Source organism: Thunnus thynnus, chromosome 24 (assembly GCF_963924715.1).
Source record: "Thunnus thynnus chromosome 24, fThuThy2.1, whole genome shotgun sequence".
Lineage (NCBI taxonomy): Eukaryota > Metazoa > Chordata > Actinopteri > Scombriformes > Scombridae > Thunnus > Thunnus thynnus.
This window is the reverse complement of record NC_089540.1, coordinates 11,514,838-11,531,482: the sequence shown is the minus strand read 5'-3', so window position 1 is coordinate 11,531,482 and position 16,645 is coordinate 11,514,838. Positions and strand designations below refer to the sequence as shown.

Here is a 16,645-nt window from a genome sequence, read left to right as displayed (position 1 = left end):
CCCTCGGTGTGGATTACATGAACAGCATGCACATGAAAACCTGCCTAAAGCTCCAGCCAGCAGTCTGCCAGCGCGCAGCCAGAGCAGGCGAGGACTCCTCAGGCGGTGCACTGGCCTGTGTGCTACAACATGTTCTACATGAAATTCATGACCTGTGGGATGGAAAGTGTTGACATCCTCTCAGTAGTTGCTGACATCTCCATGATGGCCCGTTATAATCATGCTGCATTCAGGAGCAGATCAGTTTGGAATCCAAAACAGGTGCCTGGACTTCAGTGAACTTCAAACAAACACAGAGAAGCTGTTAGCTTGTTCTCCTGCTGTTTTAGCCATGCTAGTGGCTAATGTTTGTCTCTCGGTTGGTGCACCTCTTTGGTTCAGACTGACATTCCTGCACACCTATTAGATGGATTGCCTTTCAATTTTGAATGGCAATACAGACATCAGTGGTCCCCAGAGGAGGAAACCTACTGACTTTGGAGATCTCCTGACTTTTCCTCTGGCGCCACCATGAAGTTTTTTGCTTTTTAGAGAAATGCCTCAACAACTATTGGAAAGATTGTCATGAAATCTGGTACGGATATCCACAGTTCCCAGAGGATGAATCCTGATGAATTTGGTGATCCCCTGACTTTTGCTGTAGCACCACTGTGAAGCTCACATTTGTGGTTTTGAGTGAAATGTCTTTGGTACAGACATTCATGTTCCCCTCAGGATAAATTGTGATAACTTTGGTGTCCACTTAACTTTTCATCTAACACCATCATTAGGTCATATTTTCACTTTGTCCAATACTTTGGTTCCTGCAAAACACCCTCAGCTGTGCTTAGCATGCTACATGCTAAGCTAAGATGATAACCATGGTAAACATTGTATGTGTAAATCCTGTTAATACTGTCATTGTGACATTAGCATTTAGGTCTAAGCACCACTCCTAAGTGTAGCATCACAGAGCTGCTCACATGAGTGTAGACTTTGTCTTTTTAAATAAAGCTCTTGCTGTCCCACATGGAGTTCATTGATGGCAATAGCTGAAAATCACTTTGAATTTACTGCTGTAGTTTGGTGCTTTTGCAGGCATACAAGGTGAAAGGAAATTCATACAAATAAAATAAGCCAGTATAATGTCTGAGCCTTTTATTTTCTCTCAGTTTATTAATGGGCAAAGCAATAATGCTGCATGAGTCCATTTTCCAAAACCAGCAAAACTGGCCAGTAAAGACAGGAACAAATATGCATCCCAGTTGAGAGAGGTCCAGGGAAATTGGCTCATCATTGTATCAAGCAGTTATCCTCACAGTGATGTGTAGGCAAATGGCGGAAGAGAAACTCTGGAGTACTGAGTACATTCTCAATACGCCAGTGTCAAGTGTGCAGTAGAGTGTTACTAGGGAGAGGATGTTTCCCTTACCGATTCTCTTGTAGAGCAGTGTGACTACAAAAGAGACAGAAAGTGGATACAAACAGAAGGAACAAGTGACAGCAGAAGCGTTCGAACCTAAGAGAGACGAGGAGAGTGAAAGAGCAACAGATTCTGGAAATAAAAAGAACAAGAAGTGAGAAATTGATAAGAAAGCAACCCAATGAATGACAAAAACACACGAAGGCATCCTTGAAGTTAATGAAGACACTGAGATGCCAGACACGTTCGCAGGCGGAGGGTGCACTCGGGGAGAGAAAGCTCATTTTAGGGAGCAGCCTGGCATAAATCACACAGCAAAATGCTAATACTGAAACCTCACTAACGGAAGGGACTGATAGGAGAGCTGTCATTGATTTATTCACACCTTCACAATACAGCACGCAGATGATAGTAGGTGGTTGCAGCGCTAGTGGTGCCAGCCCCGGCACAGAGTAAAGCCAGCTATCCGAACAAGAGAAGGGTTTCGGAGATGAATCACGTGCTGTTTGTGGAGAAATACTGGTCCAAGAACAATGTCCTCACAAAAGCAATTTGTCAAAAACACCAAATGTTTGTCAAGAGGGGAGGACACAGCTTCAAACCGGCACACAGTGGGATCTATTATTGAAGTGTTCCTGAAACCAAGATAGAGTGACTCAAAGGCTGCCTGTGTTCTTGTCTAATTCTGCAAACAGAAAAGCTGCAGGATTTTTTTTTTGTCATGGTTGTGACTGGCAGCAAGTAAAAACAGCCACCCTTCTGTCTCCTGTGCTGCTTCATCCGAATCGCCTTATCTGAGTCCCAGAAAACAGTCAAAGCGGGATTAACTTTTGTTTTATGTGATTATGTGAGTGAAAGCCACCCATCCATTTCCAATGCACACGTTGTTTTCATATGAATGTTTCCAAAATACTTGATGTCTGTTAGTCCACCACTTTAGACCAGTGACAATTGGATGGATTGCCATCAAATTTTTTTATGGACATCCATGGTTTCTAGACAGTGTATCCCAATAACTTTGGTGAACTTTTCCTTCAATGCCTACAGCAGGTCAAACTTGTCAATTATTCAATAAAATGTTATATATAACTTTTATATGGATTGCTGTACAATTTTGTAGAGACATTCATGGTCCCTACAGGGTGAATTTAACTGTCTTTTCATCTGTCACCACTATGAGGTTGAAATTTTCAGTTTCGAGTGAACTATTTGATGGAAAGAAAAGATCAATTCTAATTACTTTGGAAAAACTGTGACTTTAAATCAAGTGCCATTAATTTTGCCCAGTACCAGAATGACATTCCCATCAGCCTCAGCTGCACTTTGTGTTAAGTCCTAATTACTAAATGTCAGCACGCTAACACGCTAAACTAAGATGGTGAATCTGGTAAATATTACTTGCTAAACATCAGCATTTTAGCATTGTCACAGTGAGCATGTTAGCAAGATAATGATAGTGTTTAACTCAAAGCACCGCTGTGTCTTTGTGCACAGTGCGGCTGTAGACTCTTAGTCACAACACTGTAACCGTCAAACTACCTTAAAAACATAAACACTCAACTTCAGGGATGCAACCCAGAAAGAAAATTGGAAGGAAATTTATTTAAAAACAACTTCCGAACCTTAACCCTAAATTTAGTCTCAAAACTGAAAGCACAGTAGTTTTTTCTTATTTTCCTTTTGATGTTCAGACCTGCAATAAATTGTCTGCTCTGAATGTTCACAGGACAAAAAAAAAGGTGTTCAATCTCCATCTTGTTTGATCTTGCAGAGAGGCTGACGTTTCGGGATGTTCAGTCACCGCAGGAGTTTCGCCATGGTGAGACGGCGGAGGTGGTGTGTGATGTCATTAGTTCACCAGTACCCGTGGTGGTGTGGTACTACCAGGACAGGGAGATCACCGAGGAGCACCACAGTAAGTTTTGATGACCTGCTTTTAAAAATAAGTTATTTTAATTGCTTTTCCTATTGTATTGTTATTATTATTTTTTTTTTTCATTTGATGGAAGGTTAACGGGGTGAAACCCTATTTGGTAGTAGTTTAGAAAAGCAATGGATTTATGGACTTTTTCTAGGCATAAAATTTAATTCTCAGAGTAAAAAAATGAGTCTAAAATTTAAATAACATAATCTAATTGGTGAATTAGATTATGTTTCACCAACAATTCACAGCAATTTCACCAAACTGATACAGCAGTTTGTTGGAGAGAAATTTAGCAATGTGCCAACTAAGGCAGCAAAGAATAAGACTGATAACAATTAAACATGGATGTAAATAAAGTAGTTTTCAAATTCTCCCAAAAATCAGCTTTTCAAATGTTTACATTTATTTCAAATCTGAAGCATTTCTCTGTAAAAAACATCATTAGGTTTCAGTTTATGAAATTGTGATGTAATTTTCGTACTTTTTTGTGTTTTCCTTTCTAATTGGATTGTGGTTGACTGGTGCTAATTAGTTACTTTAATGAAAGAGTAACTTTTGCAATATTAATAGTGGGGCAAGTATCAACTATTGGATGAGTAACTTTACCCAACACTGCTGCGTAACTAATGTTGATTATTCCAGTAGATTATGGCGGTAATGAAAATTGCAAGTAAGCAGTAATCTGTGGAGGATTACATTTTGAATGTAAACCTGCCAAATACACTTGATTATTGTGAGAGAAAAATGCTCCCCGAATCCTGATGTGCCCAATCCTCTCTCATTGAAAAGACGCGCTAATTTGCCAAAAATACTGTTCTCTAGGAAATGCTATTTCCTTCCTTTGTGTGAATTCACAATAAGACAAGGATATCAAATTCTATGAATAGAAACCCCCATCAGCCCTGGAGGAGGCGTATAACTTGGACAGAAACCATGTTAACAAGCGACTAAAAGGATGGATTATAGAGCAGTTGGATGGTGACATTCGAAGATGCTCCTTCCCATAAGAGGAAGTGCAAAACGGCACCCTGTATGTTTTGAAAAAAAAAGGTTATTCCAGTAAATGGTTGTGTTTATGTGCAACTGTTAACTCAAGTCCACAATTATAGTAGCAGTCATCCTCTGTCCCGTTTAATCTAAAGCGGATATATATCATTTTTAAAGCTTGCCCCTGTAATCACACCTTTTCCAGTCTCTTTAATGGTGTTAAATATCAGGAGGGTGGTCTACTTAATTTGCACAGAAACGACAGATAGAGCCTTAGAAGCACTCAGAGGACATATTCACTTTCAGTAATATTATTTCCTGACAGAAAGCAGGTGCAATAGTAAGAACCAGCAGACTCGGTTTCATTATTTCCTCATCTCCTCTTCCCTGATTTACAACTCTCTACACCACTTCCCCATCCTCCTTCCAGACAAAATGCATGCCTGAACACTGATTAGAAAGAGTGACCCTTTGAATCTGTCACATTTTTTTAATTGAAATTCAAATCTTCAGTGCAACAGTGATGATGAAACACGGAGAAGAGTTTTTTTTTTTTTTTTATCATTTCACTCTAATTACGATGCATGGTTATAAATATCTTTGCTTGAGAGAAATGAGATAGAGGCCTCATCACTCGTGGCCAATCTCAGAGTGGCCACAATGGGAGAGAGTGGAGACTATTTGGAACTGTAATTGCAGAAGTGTTTATCTATGTGGACTTTATCAGGTAAATGTGCTGAAGTGAAGATTGACAGTCTAACTACTGAGGAGTGGAGATGGCAATTTTCTCCTGCTGTTTTCCTAACTTTCTTATCTCGCTTCTCTCTCTATCATACACTGTTGTTCTTTTGTCGTTTCCTCTTCCCGCTCTCTCTCTTTCTGTCTTTGCCTGGCTTTCCCTCTCTCTCTCTCTCTCTCTTTCTCTCTCCGCCTCTTCGCCCGTGCTGTGAAGGCAGGTTCCAGGTGCTGGCAAACAACAACCTACAGATCCATCAGGTGACCAAGGCTGACGAGGGCGTGTACCGCTGTGAAGCCAGCGTAGAGGCCCGTGGTGAGATCGATTTTGTGGACATCGCTGTGGTGGTTAACGGTGAGTTTGCTTTCGAGTATTTACGCCAAGATTCATGATGACTTGAGGGGAACAGCTGTGCAGTGCTTTGAAGGACACATGAAACGGAAGTTAGAGTCTTTAGCTTCTGTGCTGTGAGGTATTTATCAGTGAAACTGAAAATTTGAGCAGTGTACAGTTATAAGAGGGATTTAAATCAAATCCTTCGCATTTGATTGGACCACTAAAAAGTGGGTGGGGCTTAGAGTTAAGTGCTATACAGAGCTGCAGAGGACTGTTGGCTCCACATATACCTCCCTCACCTGTTGTTAGATCAGGAGGACGAGGGAGAGATGAATGAATTAGACATCAGCCACATTGTTTGGGAAATGAAAACAAAGTTTTTGTCCAAACACACATCTCTTCCTCTCTCTCTGCATATTGCTCTGTTAGCTACTATGGTTTTAGTGCGGTTTTATATGACCAGTGTGGATAGCTACTCACCCAAAGTCACATTTGATTGGATGAACTTGTAAATGCCCCTGAGTGCAGGATGAGATATCAAAAACCATTTTACAGGGAGAGAAAAGACAGGGATTTTGATGTAAAAATACCCTGATACTGATTTTTTGACATTTATTTGGCATATAACAAGAGATAAATGAGCAATTAACCCAGGGACACATGATTAAAACTGAGAAAATGTATTTTTCATTTTATGGGGCCTTTAAGGGATAGGTTCACAATTCTTCAAGTCCTTCTTAAAACAACAGTCAAGTGCCCAAATGAACATTAATGCAGGTTTTGCTCACTGTAATTATTCTTTCTGATCATACTGGCTATTAAAAGATTCCTTCCTAATGTGCTTTCAGTGTAAATGATGGTGGACGAAGTCCACAGTCCTCCTCTGTGCAAAAATGTATTTAAAGGTTTATCTGAAGCTAATATGAAGGTTTACCCATCCAATAAAGTGGATATCTTTCTCTTTTTAGTACCAAATTCCGCCTTTTGTTACTATCCCTCTACTGGAGCTCAAAAGGGAAACACTGTCCAGGGAAACACAATGAATGAATTATATACTAAAAAGACTTTAAATTTGGAAGATATCCACTTTATCTGACCAACTCAGACGGCTGAAGCTTCATATTAGCTTCATATAAACTTTTAAATTCATTTTTGCACAGAATGAGGACTGTGGATTTTTTCCTCCACCACTTACATGGGAAAGGGATCTTTTAATGGCCAGTGTTAGCAGGAGGAATGATTACAGCAAGTAAAACTTTGTTCAATGTTCATATGGACACGTGACCATTGTTTTAAGACAGACTGGAAAAATTGTAAACCACTCCAGAGATTTAGAATTTTACGTGAATTTGGAAGTTTCAACTGGATAGCACCTTTTTGTTAGACTAGAGACTAGAGCCTGATACCCTTGTCCAGTAACATGCTGAATCATGAATCGAGCATCTGAACTCTGAAGCCAATAGGAGTCTCTCTCCATGAGAATTTACCATGTTTTATGGTAAGTTCTTTACTCTTAGTCACACTCTTGTGACCAGATATATCTCAGCAGAAGGAATGAATGGTTTGTGGTTGACACTGCTAATATATGCACATAGTTAAGATTGTGCTTCTCCTGTCATTTTGTATTTTTGAACATGGGAACCCGCTTGCTTTTCTTTCCTAAGTTCTTCATCTTCATTGGAATTTCTTTAAGAAATGTAGAAATATTTGTTTCACAATAAAGAAAAAAAAAACAAACAAAAAGAAAACTTCAGATAGAGGTATTTTTTATGGCATATTTGCTTGACCTTATCACAGTCGACTGTGGATTTTAACCTATTCAAACAGTAAACCCAAAACTTGAAAGATTATAGATAATATCAAAGTCCTTATTTTTCTGCAGTCTGCTGAGAATAAGAAAGTGAAAAAAGTCTTAAGCATCAAGCTTTAAAGGAAGCCATGCAGACATAACCTACACTAACACTGGCAATTTAGATTCCAAGCAGACACGCACGCCTCTTAATGCAGTGTCGACAGATTAGCATGCGTTAAGGATTGTGTTTTCACTTTCCTCTGCATACACAAGTTATGTTGTTGTTGAAAACTGAACATCACTCATTCTTTTCATCCTGGATCCTACAAGGCATTCAAGTCTGCAGGTGAACAAGGTTAAAAGTACAATAAGCCAGCATGGTTAGCTCATCTCAATATACTCAACACAGCAGCAGCTTTGCCTATCATTGGTGTTTGGAAAAGAGTAGAAAAATAACCCCTCTCACTCATCATGACCCACTAGAAGTGTGTGCCTGTGTACATATATCTGCAGAGACTCTGCCCTCTGCCTGTATTTTCTTATTATTTTGTTGTGTTCAGGACATTTCTGGGTGTCAACCTCTGGGCAGTGGTTGTGTAACCCCCAACCAATAACAGCGCGCAGGGTGTGAGGTCAGGTTACATAGCTGTCTCCGTCTCTCTCCTCTGCTCTCTGTCTGTGTCATGGATGTATAAAGAGAACAGGTCTGTGTCTGTTTGACCGAGGGCGGGGCTGACCTACACACACGCAGAGCAGAGAGGCCACAGCGGACAGGATGAAACGTGTGCATTCACACCAAATACAGCAATGCAGCGCCTTCCTGCAATTGTGCGGAGGTGTGCGGAGGTGTGGGTGTGTTTATTTGTGCTTTAGAATGTAACCGCCAATCAGAAAATTACATTTTATTTATCTGATTCACTGCTTTGTTCTCACCAGCGCCACTCCCTCCCTCACTCAACCACTGCTCTCTCTCTCTTGCTCTCTCACTCTGGTGTCATTGAGCGGGGGAGGAGGGACCAACTTTGAATGTTGTGTTTACAAACCGCAATCAACAAATCCTGCATAGTATACCTTTTCCTCTGACCTCATCTAATTGAAGTTGTTGCTATGGAGGCACATATTATAGGATATTATCACAATGTAAACTGTCAGTTTGTTGATGATCACTAATTGTTGTTTAGCCCATCACTAGAGTACTTTGACATGAAGCTGACACGTTCCAGAGTTTGTTTACAGTGTTTCGATCATCTGCAAAGTCAAATCAGTGATTCTGAAATAGTACTTACTGATGTTCAGCTCCACTGACTCAGATAAGTTCGTCATTGACACACATATAGCAGGCCTGCTCTCTCTGCTGCCATTGCTGTGATTTTTTTATTCTCTTTATTCTTTAGTGTGATTGAAAATTTCAATTAGCAATGGCTTTGGCCTCTGTGGCCCAAAAATCGAAGGATGTCATTTTAATTTTCTCATTTGTCCTCATTTACAGTGAGTCACCTGAGACTGCTGAAGTGATTGAAATGTGATTTCACTAAGGCCACGCGCGTCTTGTAACGGTTGAACAGCTGCATTATTGTCTCTGTCTATGTAATTCTCTCCTACCTAATGTAATAGCAACGCGACCCTCCGCCCAAAAACTATGAATTGCATTCAATTTAGCACACCACTTACCTCACTTCTGAGGAAGATCCAATAAGCTTGCTCAATGAGGCAAAACCTGTTATTGCAGCGACACGACGCTTGCCATGCAGAGACGGGACAGGCTGTGGAGCGCTTTGCCGAGCGTCCTGAGAAGAACACGCTCTCTCTGAGGGAGCCACACCCTGAGGGACAGTTTGAGTGAACTTCGCTTTGCCTCAAGGAGACTCACTCTGTTGATCCCTAAGGACGCTCTCACTAAGAAGTGCCCTAAGTTGAGCCTGAGGGACACAAAAGCTCATTTGTAGAAACACCATTTGGTACTCATGAAATTTATAAAGTACTTAGAGGAATGTAAGACATCATTAAAAGTAATGATTTTGTCCAATATGGTACCACCAAGCTGTTACAGTGGTGTATACACTTTTGTCTACCTCAGGAATCAGGAATCATGCTGAATGTTAAACTAAGATTAAAAATGATGAAAAGTAATTTATGAAGCTGCCTACGCTTACTTTTCAGAGAGAGGAAGTGTGCATTTGCTGTTTAACGACTATCTCCGGCCCACAGTTGAAACTATAATGATGATGTATTTTAGTTTTCTGACTGTTTCGTTTGAAATTATAGATGGCAGTGAAATTCAAAATGCAGAAAATAGTATCACTTCTTACCACGTGGTTCATGTGTATAGGTAATAAATATAGGTGACCAATCTAGGTCAGGCCAAACCTTGCATATATTCTGCATTACTGCATGCACAGCAAAAGTGAAAACCCTCTGTGGGCTGCAGTGCACCTCTCCATGAGAACATGAAGTCTTCTCTTCCACTGTACATTTCCACTTTCAATTACACCCCTTGTTAACATATGTGCCTGTACAGGTGGGGAAAAAATAGGCTAGTTATATCTGTAATGATTCCAGTCTGTGGAAATACAGCGTGACAATAAGTGTAACTCTGCAATATTATAACTACACCATCTGTAATTCTGAATGAATAAATAATTGACTCACAATTTGCAGTAAGCTGCTTCTGGAATTGAATGAATCTGTGTATTATCTTTAGCACTCTAAGAGTGATCAGTGTTTAATGTAATACTGCTGGTCTTCGTTGTAGTACATTTATCACTTTTTAACAAACAAATTTGGAAGTTTACCATCCTACATTATCAAAGAGATCCAGAGACATATTTATAAGCTTCTGGCAAAAAAACAGAGGAAAGAGAGCTGAGCTGAAGGTGACAGAGGTGGAAAGGACACTTTAGCCCCTTTCACACATGCAGTCTATCCCTGAAATGTTCAGGAAGATTTCCTGCATGGGGTCATGTGTGAATGGGAGCAGGGATGGATGATCAGGGAGATCTGTATCACCAGTTTCCCACCTCAAGAACTAGTAGCATCTCAGGGAAAATGCCCCCCCCCCTCATCATCTAATTCTTCTTCTTCTGTTGAGTTTTATGGCGGTTGGCATCCATAAGTGTTTGATTACTGCCCTCTGCTGGACCGTCCCTTGCCCCATCTATTCCAGCATTGCCATGGCATGTGTGAAAAGGCGCAAGATGGAAATGTCCCTGAATGCAGCTGCATGTGTGAATAGTGAAAATCACTAGTGGTGCCTGAAAGGTTATCCCAATATTTACCATAAACTGTGTGTGAAAGAGTCTCTCCTTAAATTCCACCTACTGTGTGTGTCCTAATGGGGCAAGCAAGTATAAGCTGTCCACCTCAATCAGGAGAAAGTGAGTATTGTCATCCATTCAGCTCCTCGTGGTAATGCCAAGAGACTTCAACCACGCCTCTCGCTCTTCTACTCTACACATTTTTATCAATATGTGAAGTGCAAGTAGTGAGAGAACAAAGTGATGGATGTGCAGAAAGCAAATGAACTCAACTGGCCTTCCTCTCACCAGACTAGATCACAAACAGACAGATCTTGCATCCAGGTATTCAAAAGTCCACCTGTGCTCTAGCCTATAGGCTCAGCCATTTGCACAAGCAACCACTTGTGATGCTTTCAGCTCCTTGCCCTCAAGCGAAAGGTGTAAATCTCTTACTAGGAACATCTGTGTTTCCAGGCTGTGAACCAAGGGGGAATTTGAATGTTCTCTCTCTACACCTCTGCCTTTAAATTCATCAGGCATACCACTTGGAGAATTCACTTGGATTACCTCCTATGGGTCGTAATCATGAGGTAGACCAAGAGGAGCCATCTCACCATAGCAGAGGATTTTCCAAAAGAAACACAAAGCCATCGGGTCTGTCAGCGAACATACTGTATCAACAACAACCCGGATTGGTCTGACAACACAGAAGCCCTGAAAACAAGCAGATAGAGATCAAGTAGATTGCTAGGAGGCTCAGGTATGTCAATGAGTGCAACAGACTACGCTACATGTTTTATCAATCAGCTGTGGACAGCACACTGTTCTCTGTTGTGGTGCCTGGAGACGCAGCAGTGAGGTAAGATCAACAAACGGATGAGAAAAAGGCAGAAACACTGTCGTCCTCTGTCTGAAGACCCTCGGAGGAAGTAGAAAGAAGAAAGGATGAGGACTAAACAGATGCAGCTACAGGCTCCACCTCATCTCCTGAGGTACAACATGGAGCACTTAAGGGGATCTTTTGTGTCAAAGTCAGCCTGGACATTGATTTTTGTCCATACAGCACCAGTGAGAACCAATAGAGAGGGAGCTGAATGTGGATACTTTCCCTCACAAATCCCTCATCAAAGCATTTTTTGGACTGATCCTATGCTGTCACTCTTTTCTTTTCTGTATCTTACCATTTGGTGATTACTATTATTAATTACTGAATTTCCACACTGGATCATCACAGTTTCCTCTTATCTTACGACAGTGTTTTGTGTTTTTGCAGCGCGCCATCTATGAGTTGTGAGCCGTTAAAACAAAGAGTTTCCTCCTGTAACCATACTTGATTGGGGTATTTAATTAATTGTTTGAGGCTCAAAGAGATAAAACTATTCAAATTTTCTTTTAAAAAAGAACCCAATTTGTGTTGGAGGACTTTTTTTTCTTCTTTCCTATCCTATTAATCATCTCCTACACCATTAGATTCATCTTGTGACCCCTTAGAGAGGACCAGACCCCCTGGTTGGGCACCACTGTCTTATAAGAGCATAAATGGTTAGATACGCACACACAGAGATCAAACATGTCTTGCTCACTGTACAAACGCTGGGCAATTTTCAACATTCATTACAGTTCAGATGAAAAGGCATTTTGAGAGTATCTAACTTCCATATCGTGACGTAGTGAAAATAGGACAGACGGGCATGACGTAACGTTGGGAGGATTTTGATTTGAACGTTAAAAAGTGGGCGTGTCATAATTAATCTTAGCTCTGTGCTGCTAAAAGTTGATGATTGATTGATGGGTGGATGTCATGATATTATTGGTTGAAATTGGTTGGTTCAAGCCTACTTTGATATAAGAATACAAAGAAATTGATCTTTTTGCATTTTTTGGCATGTATTGTTAAGTAGGTGTATATGGCCAGGGGATGTGAACTTAAAGGGTTAAAAAGGCATTTTTCATTTCATCTCGACCCTAGCCCTAATGCAAAATATATTGATGAAATTATGGATATCCAGCAAATCGCTTCACATAAGGCATGCGAGCAAGTAGGAATTAAAGTAAAAGTTGCATTACAAACACCTATATCTGAATGTCATAAAGCACCATCAGTGTTAAATATTCAATGTCTGAAAAGGGCTGAAGAAGCCCTTAGGTCAAGTTCACAGCACAATGCCAACTTTATATTTAAGGAACCAATTAGCAGAAGAGTCTTGTTCAACAATGATATCAAGGAAAGGATAGACAGCTCCGTATAAAACCTGCATGAGAGATGTCTCATACTTTTCATTGATTATTCAGCCTCCCACTGAATAAAAAATGAACAGCAAACATTTTGAAAAACTTGTCTGACAAAAGCTTTGATTATTCCATGTATTCGTCCATTCATTTATTCATTTATCTGCCTAAAAAAATGAAAGATTGCCTTTTGAATCATTGGATTTTTGTTTGAACAGAAGTTAAACAATATTTTTTCCAATATCCAAAATGATGTTGCTGAATTGGTTACTGCAACTGTTGATTGGCTGATTGAATGCTGCAGTGTCTTTATGGTTAATTTCTATTGTGAACTAAAATTGAACCAGATCACTGTCTCTGAGCTAGGTGTTATTCAGAGTTATGTCCAGCTTGTAGAAGCGATATGTCAGACGAAGTGTCAGTTCTGACTGCTTCAGCAACATGTTAACATAGCTTGAACCAGTCATGCACAACAACAACTTGTCTGAGAGCAGGGCTAAAATAGCTTACTGTATACTTTTTTCCTTCCATGCAAAGTCATAAATATTCATGGGTCAGTTGATAAAAGAGTGGTTCCTTGCCCAGAAGCATGCAGCGAATGAAGCTCCGCTGACCTGCTGTAGCTCCCAGTCTCTAGTCTACCATCAAAGCAGACCGTAGATGAGGATGATGGCGTGTCGAGGAAAAAAGGGCCACCCGCTGACTGGCTAAACAACCTGAGGGCGAAACAGCTCAGTGTCTGGAAAGGTGCAGAAAAATTCAGGAAGTGATCTCAGATGTTACCACAGAGGAGTTGTGTAAGCCTTTCATCTACTTCATGCAACAATGTAGAGGAAAAGGCTAAAAAAAAAAACACGGATTAGATTTGACATTTATCAAGTGATTTCTTGTGGGATTTTTCAATTGACCATCATGTAAAACCCCTCCCCAGAACAGTGATTATCCAATCTTAGTTTAGCAACTGTAACTATGCGATGCCAAGGCCTGTTAAGCTTTGAATTTCTCCACATTCAGAAAGCAGTGTGCATGAGTCTGTAGTAAGAGTGTTACTTGGCATCTAAGGGTGGTGTGTTTTTATTCATCCTCACCAAAGGCCAGAAGGAACAAAATGTGTACTGAACTGAACAATCGAGAAAAAAGCATAAATCTAACCTCCGTTTTGCTTGTCCAGGTTTGTTAAGCAGCCAAACAGGGTTATGTTAGACAAATGTAAGATCAGACTTTCACTTTTTGCCTGAGACATGCAATTTTAGCCTTTTATCTATATAATTATCATATATCCTTTTAGCATATTGTGTACAGTATGTATACCCTCAAGAAAAGCTGAAAAGAATCAGCCGGAAACATCAACCAATTCATGGAGCTAAACATTAGCTCGGTAAGGCTAGCTACAGCTAATAAAATCTGCCAGCGAAAGTTGTCATTTCAGCTGACAAAATCTTTAGTTTAGCTACAAACAAGAAGATGTTTGATTGATGTAAATCTGCCACTGTTATCAGAATGTAAATGCAAAATTGGCATGATTAAGAATAATGTAATTTTGTTCTGTGCATGTTGTTAAAAAGTCTAATAATAAAATAATAGAAGCATAGGAGCACTTTAGGTTCCCTGCTTTCCTTCTTAGTGACACGTTCACTTTTCATCACACACTCCTCCACTGTTAGTTCAGTTTATCACCGGTATGTTTGTCCTTCGTTTTATGACACGCTGTAATTTTTCATCCCTGAACGTTGAGGGGAATCCCATTGAAACGAGAGATATTTCAGCTGGACAAACAAATTATTCTTCTCCTGTGTACTATCTGCATCAGATAGAGATGCTGCGGACCTGGCTCCGCTAGTTCACTCAATGAAATTAAATTTGAATTGATTATTAAACATCTTAACATCATAATTCATAAGTACGGCTAGCTGCTGCCAACTTTTTCCACTTCCCACCTTCAATAGAGCCAAATGTTTTCCCTTCATCAGTATCAAACATCTCCCTCTCCATTTTGCTGACCCGCTAGCCACTGTAGTCACAGTTTGTTTCTATGGCAACTGGTGGCGATGCAAAATGGAAATAACTGCCTTATTCCGCCTGTATCCTTCCCAGACGTATCCACTTAATTATTGGTTCACTCGTTCACACACTAGACCCACAATTTTCCCCTTTTCAGCTGTCAGTGCAATCTACTGGCTGTGTCCTTCAAGATTTCTTAAATTATTTCGCAGTGGCGTCAATCATAACCGCTGGGTGTTCAAGAAGAGAATTTAAATACAGTACTCTCTGTTAGGTTTAATTCCAGCTTGTGTGCTAATCTACAAGGCAACACAAATCCTTAATAAGCACTCCAGCAAAGGTTTTGTCTCAAAATCTCACTTGCTGAATTTCTAGTAGGTGTAATATGGTTATAACATCCACCAAAAACATTTCACAAGTCCTAAACATGGGTGATCCTCACTTCACTGATGCCTATTAGTGCTTAACAGAAAACAAGTCCTCTAGCTCCTCATGGATGCATTTAAATCGGTCCAAGTGAGTTTGCATCTTCAAGTATGTTTGCAGTTCACGCTCACGCTGGTGGGGATGTCTGTAAACTTCACATTATCTCCACCGAGCCTCTGAAGTTTCAAGGATATGACTAATACATGAAGAATTCATAAAGCTTGCCAGATTCTTTTTGGACGCTTAAACCCTGTTGCTGATTTGCTCTTTTGAAGTCTTTCTGCTTGGCAGTGTGTCTCATTAACAGCGCTGTTTCAACAGGGCTCACTGATGTGTTGTGTTGCATAGGAAGAGAGGGACACCGGAGAATGGAGATCTATTGGCGTGGAAATCAATGGTTATCATGTCAGGCAGATGCTTGCTCCTCTCAGTCGCCGAGTCAGTGCTATTGGAAAGGACTCATGGTGTTTGATTATTGCTTAGGCTCATTTTTATCCCTGAAAAGCTTTCTGCACCTCAATGTGTGTGCCTGTGTATGTGTGTGTGTGTGTGCTTGTTCAGGCCTGTGTCTCCTCATTGATGCTTGATTGTGTTGATTTTACTCACAAAAATTTAAATATTTAGTATATGGCTCCGACTAAATGATGAACAGACACCATGAGAGAGCAGAGGGAGATTAGAGACTGTAGAATTTAGATGCACCATGAAGAGTTTTTCACTTACTCTGTAATACACACTGGTGTCATTAGTGTAATTGATATTTTAAGAGAGACTGCAGTACACCGCAGAGTTTGGTTGCATCTGTGTTTTGTGTTTTGTTTTCATTAGAATTCCCCATTCATTATCCCAAATATGTTAAGCGTTGTTTTGTTTTTACCACCTTTCAACGGTTTTTCATCAAGACGGCATTTTAATGAGATTTTAAGCCACCTACTGTATAATATTTAATTTTCACCTTTTACCGAGTCGTTTTTAGATCTACGTGGAATAAGTGTCCTTCAGATGACATCACTTGGAGGACAAATTCAATTCATTAACTCTCAATAACGCCTGGAGCTAATTCAGCGAATCAGCTTTGTTTTGCTACAAAGTGACACCTTTAATGACTCTCAACCCATTTTTTTTTTTTTTTTTTTTTTGCGATCAGAAGGAAAACAAATGGTGCTGAAATAATATCACTGTGCAGCTGCCAGTTACAATAACACATATTTAACGCAAGTGCAAACATCTGTTATGTAGGTTGTCATCTGCAGGATGAGAATAGCCAGATATTTCAGACACAGAATTCAAGATGTCTCTATAAGACAGTAAGTAAGTGATTTCCTGTCATTTTTATGCTGACAACTCTGCGTGTTGTGCTGAATTTGTATTGATATTTTGTTGCTTTTCACCTTGAATATGTTATATAGATAAATTGTGAGTGAAAGTGATTGAAAAACACAGTTGCTGCCCAAAACTAGTACGTGGTACTCAGTAGATGTTGTTAAAGCAAGTAAATATAGCATTACATATATATATAGCATTACATCATCAGGTGTTATACTATATACAGAAGGATTTATTGCATGTTGGCATT

At 40.0% G+C, this 16,645-nt stretch overlaps 1 protein-coding gene across 7 annotated transcripts in view; it reads left to right on the top strand.

Moving 5' to 3' along the window:
* LOC137177060 (neural cell adhesion molecule 2-like) overlaps nucleotides 1–16,645 on the top strand; it is a 432,349-nt gene that overhangs the window by 350,887 nt on the left and 64,817 nt on the right. For all 7 annotated transcript variants that reach the window (XM_067583157.1, XM_067583154.1, XM_067583159.1 and 4 more), the window contains 2 exons: nucleotides 3,174–3,317; nucleotides 5,266–5,403. In XM_067583157.1, coding sequence (XP_067439258.1) covers nucleotides 3,174–3,317; nucleotides 5,266–5,403 — 282 coding nt within the window. The remainder of the gene's footprint in view (nucleotides 1–3,173; nucleotides 3,318–5,265; nucleotides 5,404–16,645) is intronic.